Source organism: Eptatretus burgeri, chromosome 9 (assembly GCF_056783735.1).
Source record: "Eptatretus burgeri isolate ZD-2024b chromosome 9, Ebu_testis_v1, whole genome shotgun sequence".
Lineage (NCBI taxonomy): Eukaryota > Metazoa > Chordata > Myxini > Myxiniformes > Myxinidae > Eptatretus > Eptatretus burgeri.
The window spans coordinates 28467031-28479848 of record NC_140969.1 but is presented as its reverse complement, the minus strand read 5'-3'; the positions used below and the strand labels follow the sequence as shown (position 1 = coordinate 28479848).

Here is a 12818-nt window from a genome sequence, read left to right as displayed (position 1 = left end):
AATTTCTAAACCTTTTGCACCAATCAAATATTCTTCTTGAGACATGGAAAAGCAAACTGCACAAAAGAACTTCTGCAACTTCCAAGTGGTTTGACACATTTGTTCAATGAGAACCTCGTAATATAATGCTGCCTCCCAGCATGTGACATGCTGTTCTCATGATGGTCTTGGAAATAACCAACATGCTTTCACCTGTGATATTACTTCTAAGGAGATATCAAATAGTGTCATGAGCACTTCAACAACTTCCACGAAACTGCAAATTATTTTACAACCAGCAAATAACACACGTCACTTCTCTGACAGAATACTAAAGGGGGTGGGGGAGGGGAAAAAGAGGGGGGAAGAGAGGGAGAGAAAAGGAGAGAGAAGGAGAGAGAAGGAGAGAGAAGGAGAGAGAAGGAGAGAGAAGGAGAGAGAAGGAGAGAGAAGGAGAGAGAAGGAGAGAGAAGGAGAGAGAAGGAGAGAGAAGGAGAGAGAAGGAGAGAGAAGGAGAGAGAAGGAGAGAGAAGGAGAGAGAAGGAGAGAGAAGGAGAGACACGTGGGGGTAGGGGAGTTAGCAAAGATAATATGTTATGCATCACACACACACACACACACACACACACACACACACACACACACACACACACACACACACACACACACACACACACACACACACACACACACACACACACACACACTTTCGTGCTTGACGTCGCATGGCAACAATGTCCGCATTAAGTGAATGATTCTCTCAGAATGACATAGCGCAGTACCAGTATTGACTGCAGGGCTCTTGGCAAGGGCCTTAAGCACTCAAGCAAGCACTCCAATTAAATGGTTCATCAGGAGCAGCTGGCCAGGCTGTGGCTGCACACCAATATAGGATCCCTCTAACTTTAAAGCTGGTCTGCACCACACCTGCAGCAGTGAATGCAATAAAATTCATTTGTTGAAATCATGACTTTATCCACAAAATAGTTGCTGTTCGATGTAGAACAACCCTGGAGACCTCGCAAAGTTTAATCGCCCGTGAATTAAACATTGCAGATAATCCGCCATGTTGCCTGCTTGTTAGTGCACGCGTCATATGGTACATCGGTCTACGCAAATGTTATAACTTTATTTTAAAACGTCTGTTTTTCACCAGATTTGCTTTGATTTCCTGTAGAGCACCTTGCAAAACCTCTGAAAATATATACACAGATCTGGCAGACGCTATGGATAAGCAGTCCCTCTGGGGGACAGGCCATGAGGTCAAGCAGTGAATGCATTAAATCATATAGCTCAATGAAACTGGTTAATTTTGGCACATTCCTAAATGTTTTGTTCACTCAAGATAAATCTCCAAACAGTAGGAAAAAAAAAAAGAAGTTTAATGCTTTGGAAATTTCACGTTTTCTTGTGTATAGATGGAGGAGGGACCATAGCCTTGCTTGCTTAAAGTAAATAGGTGTATTGGCTTAGTCATAAGACTCATTATTTCTTTAAATTATCAGATTTCACTCTACATTTTGACACTTGTTGAGTCAGGACAATATCCGATCATCAAAGCCGAAATAAAAACTTTCTATGATATACTCTAACTCGTCCTTGAGAGCAGATCGTGGAAAATCGTAACATAAAATGCATTAAATCACTCCAAGCTCCTAATTTGAAGACTATAGTACCTACAAAAGTTATGTATACAGCGATTCAAAGCTCTGATGAACATGCATTCGATAATATGAGTGAGGAAAGAGAAAAAAAAACTTTATCGTTTAGAAATCATTGCGGTCTGTTCTAAGTCGAGGCATGGTAGAGCAGGCCAAAAAAACATGGCGGCTTCAGATCCCAGCAAGGTTACCTTGGATATGCCTTAAGTCCCCACAGAGAGCGGTGACTGAGGATGCACCTGAAATAGGATGTAACTAAAACAGGCTGTTAATTATCTTCAAAAGCGGTGTTTTAATTTAGCAAAACACCCAATTTTCACTCATGTACTTCCTTGGTGTTTCTTAATATGCATGCAGAATTTCAAGCTGTTAGGTTTCATGGTTTTAGAGTTATGGAGGAGACACACTGACAGACACACACAGACACACACACACACACACACACACACACACACACAGACACACACACACACACACACACACTTATTCGTATAAGATTACCTACAATAAAAAGGGCAGGATAATATTAAACACTGAGGTGACTGGCTATAAAGGAAAATGTATGTGTCAGCATTGCAATATTAAATTGACGTAAAAGGATAGGAAGTATGAAAGGTAAGATAATATCAAGCAGCATTTCTTGTCAGAACTGTTTATTGGGTTACACTTTATTGCAAAGATTTTGTAATGAGTTATGACCTAAGCATATTGTTGTAAATTTCCCGCCCGTTGGCGTGCGAACGACCGAGTCTAACCAATAGCGGTCGCTTCGCCCACCGAACGGACAATCCAGTCGCAGCTTTCCGGATCAACGCCGGAAAGCAGCCACGGGTGTGTTTTTAACCACACCACAACCTTCTCCGCACTCTACCCGCGCTACAGGGTCCGATGGCCAAATCTTGGATTTACCTAATTATTCGCGCGGGTAGGTTACCGAGAGATTGTACCTCAACGGGACCGCTTGGAAACGAGCCGCTTTAGCAGCTCGCTTCCTTTTGGGATTATCGAGCGGGGTATTATCGTGCAGTCCCGTTGGACCCGATCACTTTACCGGCTATTTAAAAACCAACTATATTCCGAGTGCAAGATGGGGCAGTTCACTGAGGGAATGGACGCAACGACCAGGTTTACATTCACACAAGGACATTTATTATAATAAAGCACGTATGCAATTATACAAGGCAAAACACGTATGCAATTATACAAGGCAAAACACGTATGCAATTATACAAGGCAAAACACGTATGCAATTAAACAAGGCAAAACACGTATGCAATTATACAAGCAACAAAAGCACGACAAAAGAACTACAACCGTCTACATATTATGTAGTCACTTGCACTTAACAGCAGTTCCTACTTATTAGACGGGCCCACGGACACACGTACGCACACACACACACACCCAAGAAATGGTGGCAGAGGCCTTTAATAACGAGCTCCAGCTCGGAGGACAGGTGAGCTGAAACCCAGAACCTATCTCGAACCTCTCCACCTCGTGTGGTCTTCAAGTTGTTCAGACCCGGGCTCCAGCGAGAGCGAGCTGGATCCAATCGCCGTGAGCTGCGATCCTTCCCAAGCTCCCGTGAATCCTCCCGCGCTTCTCAACACATGCTGGTGAGACGAGGCGCCGATACTTCCCATCGATGCATCGCTTCCTCGAGGAACCACCTCCAAGAAGAGATCGATGAGTTGCACCAAGCCGGGAACCAAAATGGAGAACAAAGAGCTCCACGAACCAAGAAGAAGAAGCCACCACTCGCAGCTCGAGCCGAGCGACCAGCTCAACTCTCTTCCAAGCAAAAAGCTCTCCCGAGCCAAGCAGAAGCCGGAGCTCACTGAACCACCAAAGCAAAAAGCCTCCAAAAAGCCTCCTCCCGAGCCAGGCCTCAGCCGAAGCTCACTGAGCCAGCCGAAGCAACAAGCTTCCGAAGGCCTCAACCCTAACCCAAGCCAAACAGGACCCGAAGGTCTGCTGAACGACTCCTCTCAACTCCCTTCTCCAACTCTGCCCCCGAACAAAAGAAAAGATCTCATCTTATTCTTCTCCCGCCCTTCCCCCACTCCCGGCGTGACTCGTGGTCATGCCCTCATGCCCTCGTGCTCCATCCCCCACTCAGCCACGGGTGGGAGGGAGTTGTTGACATCATGAGTCACGGGACGGCAGGGTTCTTCTTGCTCTTCGCAGAAGAGGGGGAGGGATGTCTCCATTGTTCGTTCCCTAACTATTAAATCGATCCGCAGCGCATCTGATCGATTTCTGAACATTTAAACAGTGGAAGGTGAGCTATCTAGGGAACAAGCACTTCTCGACATAGCTGACTTAAGGAACCTGTATGTTGTGTGCAATCGAATTCCAAATTCGTAACAATATGTATATGAGAAGGGTGATGTGTGTGGATTAGAAACAGTATAATAAGGGAGAAATATGAACAAATAACCCAGAAACCTCAGGTAGTTTGACAAAAAAACAGCTGGCCACATGGAGTTTCAAAGTGAGAACTCAGCTCATTCAATAATTTTGGGAAATAGTGGGCTTGGGCTTGAAGTGCTATTTATATGTCTGTTTACTTTGCATTACCTGAGGAGGCAATTCTCCAGCAAGGCGCCGCCAGTTGAGCGTGGGATGTGGCTCCCCAGCAACACGGCAGAAAAGATGGGCTGTATCACCTTCACGCACCTCCACCTGGGGAGGGTGCACCTCCACAACAGGCCGGCGCTGCGAACTTGACGCTGGCAGAGCAGGTCCATCATGGATGGTTATCGGTTATTAAGAAAGGTAAATGAGGCCATATGCCATGATATGGTGGGATGCTGTGGTGTACCCTCACCGATTACAAAGAGTGTAGCACGTGCCTGAACCTCTCCAGCAGAATTTCGAGCATGGCATACATATTCTGCTTCATCGGCTGGCTGTACTGAGAGAAAGTGAAGTACACCGTCATGCACTGCTGCACCTTCAGAACGTAGTGCTCCCTGGCCTCCTGTAGCAAACAACCATCACAGGAATGGGTATGCAATACCTTGCAATGCTCCACTTGGATGACCATTTCATATACAGGAGCTTGCACTGACTCCTGGCACATTCAATCTCAACTGGACAACCAGTGTAATCAACAAATGATTCACTATCATTGTGATACAATTAAGGCCATCTTCAGAAAATTAGCACGTTATGTAATTTTAGACATCTCTCAAATTCTTTCCATTCCAAGACTTGCAAAATGCATAATTTCTTTAAATCCCTCACATTCAATAAAACTTGAAAACTCACACAGATTAATTTCTTAAAACTACAAATTACTAGATTCTGGAAAATCACATTGCTTATGACTTGGAAAAAATATCACTTTGTTTAGGCTCTGAAATTGCACATTATATACATTATGATATGAAATACATAAACATGAATGAAATGTTTATTTTTTTCTTATATTAATGAACATTAATGGCAGAAGTCATTTTTTGCTAGACTCAAAAATGACGAGTTGGAATATTATTTTATTCGAAATATTCAAGGAGACTGGAAGATATGATGTTTTGTATTAAGAAAAAGCGCTATTTTAAAACAATACATGCTCAAATGTTACCCTATTTTCTTTATCTTCCGGGATGTTTCATTTTGACAGTACAGCCTCGTGAGCGTGCCAAACTCTGAAGCCTTGGCCTAGTGTCAGGTGCTTTATTTGTTCTTTATTTATTAGACAAACGATGGACATAAATGAACACTCGTTTTATTCTGCGTGCGTTACACATCATGGACAGCAAATTCCACCTCCCTACACCTTGTATTTATTGTTATTTTTGAAAACGCTTCTGTACACCACCCTTCAGACTCGGTTTGCTAGTCACCGTCTCCAACTCCATGAGAAGAGACATGTTTAAACTTTTATGAAAAATATTATTTGAGGTTTTTTTTTTGTCCTGAAAAAATAGACCGGAGTGAACACATAGTCGTGCTAAAAGATTTGCCTTTAAAACCTCACTCAAATCGTCCTTATGAAGGGAGACAGACAAATACACAAATGCATATGGTGTTTTATATAGGCAAGTTAAAACTTGCAAATATCTTCGATTATGGAAACAAGATGATGGTTAAGTTCTAAGAATGCTCACGTTTCTTTAATTCATAAAATATTCACACTGATTAAATTTGGAAAATTTGAAAAATTGCTTCAATTCTTAAAACTCCCACATTGCTTAACTTCTGAAAATCCAGCCAACCTATCTAACAGCTCGATTTTTTTTCACACAAGGTCATAACCTTTCTCTGCCTTTTGGCACAATTAGTTTTGTCCATCGCTTTACATTTGGGCGCCATTATTAACGGTGTGTGAGAAACAACAAAAGGTTCATAATGCGAGATAATCATACATGCGGATGTAAACGATGACTCATCTCAGCTCAAAAAACACAATTGGTTGAAATGAAGTCCTGCAATAACGAAACTGGAACACAATAGGTTGCTTGCGATTGGTCAAAACCTGCAATATTTAAGGGTTTACTGTAAGCGTGCCTTCTGCACACCACACAATATAATTATTGAGCTTGACTTGGCCTCGACTGATACTGCTTGCTCACGACGGTGCCATATGATGGCTCTGGGGAATTATGCTCGAGGTCGAGATTGACCAGTCATGAACTGCTAAAGGACTGGTGACACGGGATGTTGGGAACTTGGCCAGACAATAAGATATATCCCGTGTTAGCCCTGGCACGTCACTCTCCCAGCACAGAGATTCAATTTGGTATGGTAACGCAACGTTATGAGGGTGGCTTTGGGTGGCTAAGGACTGGGCCCTGGATGAGGGTGGTGAAGGACTGGGCTTTGATCCATTCCTTTGACTGTATGACCTGGGCCATTGCCATTAGGTCCTTTGCTGGTGCATCCCTCCAGGCCCAAAACACCAAATTAGGCATGAAGGTGAGCGAATCTAGAAGCTTCTCGATCAGCGGGTGGTGCACAACGGCCAGAAAAACTTGGTGTTCCCAGCTGGTCTTTGGGCTTGGTGTAGCTTCGTGCAGCAATAGATGGCTGTGGAATCGAAAAGTTGGAATAATTTGGCACACCATCATGATTTTGCAACTCCACTCCAACAGGTACCTGACCAAGGCCTCACTGACAAGGGGATGGCCTGAGGCAGACGGGACATGCTGGTGGTGTGGAACGGAAGAGGAAACTCTGCCCCAGATCCTGTCAGCGTGTCTGGCTGTCAAATGGGCCATTATTCTGAGCCAGCATAGGAGACGTTTACCAATCCAAGGCAATGACACTTATTCTGGTAGTTTGGCCTCCAGTACCAATGATCAACAGAGTCCCTTGAGCTTGTCTGATACACTGATGCGTTGATGAACGACCAGGCCAGGGCCTATCCGGCGTCAAGGGGTGGCAATACATACAGGAGTTTACCCGGAAGCTCTCCCATACTCCCCAGCAGCCCCAAATACAAATACTACTTACGTACCATTCCCTGGGCACCTGTTTCTATGCATTATAAGCAACCACTGGGCAGTGCCGGATTAAGCCTCGGCTGGCCCTAAGGCACATTTTGAAATTTCAGAGAAAGGCCTGAAAATTTTAAATTAGATCTCGGGCTCATGGAAATGGACCCCAGACAAAAGATGAACCGATTCAAGAACAAAATATTTTATACAAAAAAAGACAAATATTTAATGTGAAAATAATTTTTGGCCCAAATTTTTGGCTGGCCCTAAGGCACATGCCTTGTCTACCTAATGGTTAATCCAGCACTGCCACTGGGCACGACAGGTATGCTGCTCTGAAGGATCGACGCATGGGCACATTAACGGCCAAGTCATAATCTGTGGGTTCTGAGGACCTGACGATTGGAAATTTTGGGTCACGTGACACGTATACGTTTTAGGAAGCTCTCATGTCCCGTGTCCGATTGTAATTTTGGGTGATGTAACACTCTATCGCCACAATTTAGGTAGGTTTGGTTCAAGTGTCTGAAAGCCCGAAATGGCTACCATCCTCCCAGTTTATTTTCCCTTGTTCAGAATTTGCTGGAGCACGACTCAATCCGGAAATGCTTCGAAGTCCATCCACACTCCACCCCAGACGCTCTGTGAAGCCGGTCTGTATTTAAAGGGACAATTCAGAGGGAAAGACCTCATGCTCCCAGGACAGAGGGTGACAGCTGTCTCTTTTACAGATACAGCGTCATGTCCGAGTTGCAGGGTTTCATTTTTTGGGTAGGTCTCAGAGGGCAATTAGTAGTCGATGGGGGTGGGGTGAGGTTTCCATGGGGGAGAGAGGGGGTGGGGGCAGCAGCTTACCCAGATACGTTTGGAAACAATTCTGTTGGCTGGGCAAGGCTGCACCCGTTGTGAGATGTTGTGCTTGCTCACAACGCATGTGGATTGGGCCTTCTGAATCACCCGAATAGTCATCCTGGTTTTGGTCTCGTGACCTAAAGTGGGATTTTTTTTTGTTTAACCGGATCCCACTGGTGGGTGAGGTGGAAGCAAACAGGTCAGGGGTGGATGTGGCAAGGGGCTGGAGCACTCTTTGGGGGAGTAGGTCAGGGCTGAGAGTCTAACCCTCCCGTTACTGGTGAGCCAATGGGTGCGTGTGATGACTTTGAACTTTGTTTTGAATGAGAAACTTCAGTTGACAGCTGGGAACCTCACAATGTATACTGTTTCTGCTGCCACTAACTTTCCAGAGAGACCATTCTAAGGATCATCTTCTCTGAGTGAGAGACCCCTTACCTTTCCACCATCCGAACTCCCCTCTTCTTTCCTTTTTTTTTTACATGATCGAGGCTCATGGAAGAGCTTTAGCACAATGGAGGGGAACAAAATGGAAAGGGGGAAATATCAACAGCAGAGTATAAGTGACAGTGAGAATGTGATCAAGGAGAGGTGGAGAAGGACACATTGGAGTGAACAAGTTGCACACAAGCTGAATGAAACACATCAAGGGGAGGAAGAGAAAAGCAGCGATGAAACAGAAAATTCTATATTCCCAGGATGTGACCCCCTAGCCCTGTCACTCTCCATTCTGCTGATAAACTATTGTGCACTTATTTTTTTCTCCCCTTCATTATGTTAAACATCTTGATCGGATCAGGTTGTCATCACCTCCTTTCAAATGTATAAAGTCCTGTCTCCTTCAGCCATTCCTCGTAGCTTAATCTAACTAGGTCAGGAATCTAACGAGTTGCGTTATGATAAACGCTTTCTATTAATTCTGAGGCAATTTAGAATCATGTAAATACAGTACATACCTATATTTGCTGCCTCTATTGTTAAGCTCCTCTATGAGCTTAGATTTTGACATACAAAATAAATAATAAGAAATTGAGCAATCATTTTCTTCAATGTAATGATATTATTATTATAATCGTTGAGTGAACGAGAGTAAAATCAGAGCGTCAGTGGTGCTGAAGCAGTTTTTTTGGCAAGGGTTTGCCACTGGGTGGTTTGCCATTGCCTTCCCATCTGTAGTTATGGCAGGAATTTGGAACATGGTCATGGTGCCAGAGATAACTCACCGACTCTTTGTGAAGGACGCCATGGGATCATTAATGTCCACCAACAAATGCTAGAAGATGGGAAACCCAGCTTAATGTCCATATGACTCATGGCACACACATTGATGGATCACCTTACTGGTGAAACACCAGGATGACAGTTTATAGATGGGCTGAGATGCGAACCCAGGCTCGACAGCTTAAAGATGAGCGTGTGTACCTCTAGGGCCTAGGCCAACCTGCCAGCCGTTTTTATTTTACACTAGCAAATACAACCCCTCACTTCGCTGATGGGGGACAATAAAGGGGAGGAGGCAGGTGTAGGGTGAAAGGGGAGGAGGCAGGTGTAGGGCGAGAGGGGGGAGGGGAGGCAGAGAGAATGAAGAAGAGGTAGATCGGGGGAGGTGAGGAGAGCGCCATCTCACCAAACGTTGCTATTCACTGCGTGGGAGAGAGGGGTGCGTGAGTGAGAAAGAGAGCGAGAGCGAGAGCGAGAGCGAGAGAGAGAGAGTCACACACACACACACACACACACACACACACACACACACACACACACACACACACACACACAGTGGATACGTCAAGACCTGGGAGGGATCCGTTGCACCTTCTGAAACCAACACACACACACACACACACACACACACACACACACACACACACACACACACACACACACACACACACACACAGACACACACGACGGTGGAAACGTCAAGACCTGGGAGGGATCCGTTGCACCTTCTGAAACCAACAAAACACACACACACACACACACACACACACACACACACACACACACACACACACACACACACACACACACACACACACACACACACACACACACACACACACACACACGCACGACGGTGGATACGTCAAGACCTTGGAGGGATCCGTTGCACCTTCTGAAACCAACAACACACACACACACACACCCCCTTTAATTAGTATAGATGAATAATAAATATTAATCCTAATTCAAAAATGTAACAGAAAAAATGTTATTATTGACTATAAATTGATGACTTGATAAAGAGGAAATTTATTCTGGTGTTGGTAAAAGACTCGATCATTGTGGAATCCATCATCACAGTTGATATGAAATCCTTCCCTTTCTCCAACAACCTCATCTCAGATCACCAATTTGGTTTCAGACCAGATCACTCCACCTTGGACATGCTACTTCCACTCACCCAACAATGGAGGAAAGGCCCACAATGTCAGATGTGAGATCAGGACCGTATATCTGGACATATCTCATGCTTTTGATACAGTCTGGCATCCTGCCTTACGCTCCAAACCCTCTGCCTCTGGCATCCAAAGCAAACTCCACACAAGGCTTACCTCTACTCGAGGCCAACGTGTGGTACTCAATGTACGGAATCCTTGCATCTCCTCTCCCTGTCATGGTTGGAGTGCCCCCAAGGCACTCTGGGCCCAGTACTTTTTCTGATCTTCATCAATGATCTCCTTGACTTCCTGGAAAATCCTCTTTATCTAGTTGCTGATGACTCCACCCTATGTTGTGACATCCCTCATCCTTCAGACTGGCAGGCTGCAGCCTATTCCCTCTCTTCAGACCTTGATAAATCACAAGCTGGTCAAATACCTGGAATATGTCTTTCAATGCTGACAAATCTCACACTCTCATGATCTCTTTCTGAAAAGGACAATCTGGAGAACCCTCCTATCTACTTTCTTAACAATCCTCTTGAGGAAGTTCAGTCTTCAATCTCCTGGGTCTCTATCAGTAATGATTTTTCTTGGGCAAAAAACATTTCAAAGTTGACCTCCAAAGCCAGCCACCGAATGGGCATTGTCTTTCCTAGGCACACCTGAACTCCTATCGGCATACATGGTCTTCATCCACAGCGCGATGGAGTACTGCTCTCCCCTTTGGGCTGGCTCCCCTGCCTCACATCTTGCTCAGGTTGATGCTGTGGAAACTAATACCTTAAATATTATTGGAATCTCTTGTGATGAAGTTGAGTCTATGGGCTTATTGCTTCGCCATCGCAGACAGGTCGATGGTCTCACTATCTTCTACCGCCTCCTTTCTGGCCTTGCACCCACAATGCCTTTCTGTGCTTTTCCCCCTCCCCCACCTAGGTTTCTGCAGGGCTCACACAGTCCACCAGCAACCCCCTTCTGGTGAAACTAACTAAATCCAGGATCACCGCTCACTTCCACTCATTCGTTCCTCTTTTTTCCCACCTGTGGAACCAACTTCCACATCCTCCTCAATCTCATTCTTCCCTCGAGGTCTTCAAGACAGCTGTTCACCACCATCTCAGATCATCCCCAATCCAAAACCATGATCTTTTCTACCCTCGTTCTTCCAATTTTCCAGGTTTCCCTCCTTCGAGTTTCCTTTTTTATCCATCTTGTCCACCCAATGCATGCGTGTTTTGCTTTCTGTTTTTGTCCATTATGTCCTGATCCATTCAGTGCACTCAGTCTTCCATGAGCCTCGAGCTCTTCCACAAGCCCTGACTATGTGTATAAAAAAGAACAAAAAAATAGACCATGCTCTATGGTTATGTGAATGTCATAGTCACGGATGAAATGCATACCATATTTTCCGGTGTATAAACCGCGGCCGTGTATTAACCGCACCCCTGTTTTTCACCCTCAAAAAAAAATTAATACATTGATCATTTTATTTTCTGATCAAGATCTAGAAAAATTGTTCCTTGAAAAAGGTAGAAAAGGGATTTATACCGGTATCATACATATTTCTTGTGAATTTTTGGCCCTGAAAAGGGCCGTTTGGGTTTGATGAAGCTTTTCAGATAAACCCGAGGAAATCCTCATCAATGCTTTCTTCATCAAAGACGGCACGTAACTCCTTGTTCAAATCAGGGTAGAGCAAGTCCACATTGCTGTCACCATCATTTGCAGCCTCCTCCTCCTCCCAAATGATGTCCTATATGCTGTCCATGTTATTGGAGATGCAGAATTTCAGAAATGCTCGCTTGATGATTGATGTCCGACGGTATCTCCTCTCACACCTTGACGATCCAGCCGCAGATCATCGGAAGGTCGACCTTTCTCATCCTCCGGATTAATGCTGGCAGTGTCCCAGTAAACATAATGCTCAGACAACGTAGCAACGGGAGTAATGGTGAATGTTCAACCAAGATGCATTTGGCCAATGCTCCGTGTGGCCAATGATCTCGGTCAAAAAGCCCGGCGGGAAACATACAAAGTTCGGGAAAAAGGAAAGTTCATCTGTGGTGATTCCACCGAGGTGCAGCTAATGTTTCTCGAAACCTGGGTCGAATACAAAGGCCTGTGAAGTAAGAAAGTTCATCTGGTCTACGCGAGTAACCACGGGAAGCAAGTTAGGAACCACTGATAGAAACAAGGGAAAACGAAGAGAACCAAGATTGGTTGTTCCTAGTTTTACACCATGCCCCACTATCCAGCATGTGCTAGCATAGCGTCAGCATGTAAGGAACGAGCTTGGTGGATTAATTCTGCCTGCATCGGATATTCATGTAGAAAATGATGCATGTAAAAAGATAGTCACCACTACAAGTCCCTCGTCTATCCACCCATTCTGATGCGCACGAACAATGACGCCGGCTGGAAACTTGTCTTTGGGTAGTGTCTTCCTCTTGAACATGACATACGAGGGAAGCTTGCCGCGTAAGATTATTTAAAGTGGC

At 44.8% G+C, this 12818-nt stretch overlaps 2 protein-coding genes across 13 annotated transcripts in view; one reads left to right on the top strand and one right to left on the bottom strand.

Moving 5' to 3' along the window:
• The window catches only part of LDLRAD2 (low density lipoprotein receptor class A domain containing 2), an 814009-nt gene that overhangs the window by 177616 nt on the left and 623575 nt on the right, over window positions 1-12818 (top strand). The gene's annotated exons all lie outside the window — the stretch shown is intronic.
• The window catches only part of HSPG2 (heparan sulfate proteoglycan 2), a 399834-nt gene that overhangs the window by 87237 nt on the left and 299779 nt on the right, over window positions 1-12818 (bottom strand). For all 11 annotated transcript variants that reach the window (XM_085894498.1, XM_085894501.1, XM_085894505.1 and 8 more), the window contains 2 exons: window positions 4471-4623; window positions 4221-4372 (listed from right to left, as the gene is read on the bottom strand). In XM_085894498.1, coding sequence (XP_085750624.1) covers window positions 4221-4372; window positions 4471-4623 — 305 coding nt within the window. The remainder of the gene's footprint in view (window positions 1-4220; window positions 4373-4470; window positions 4624-12818) is intronic.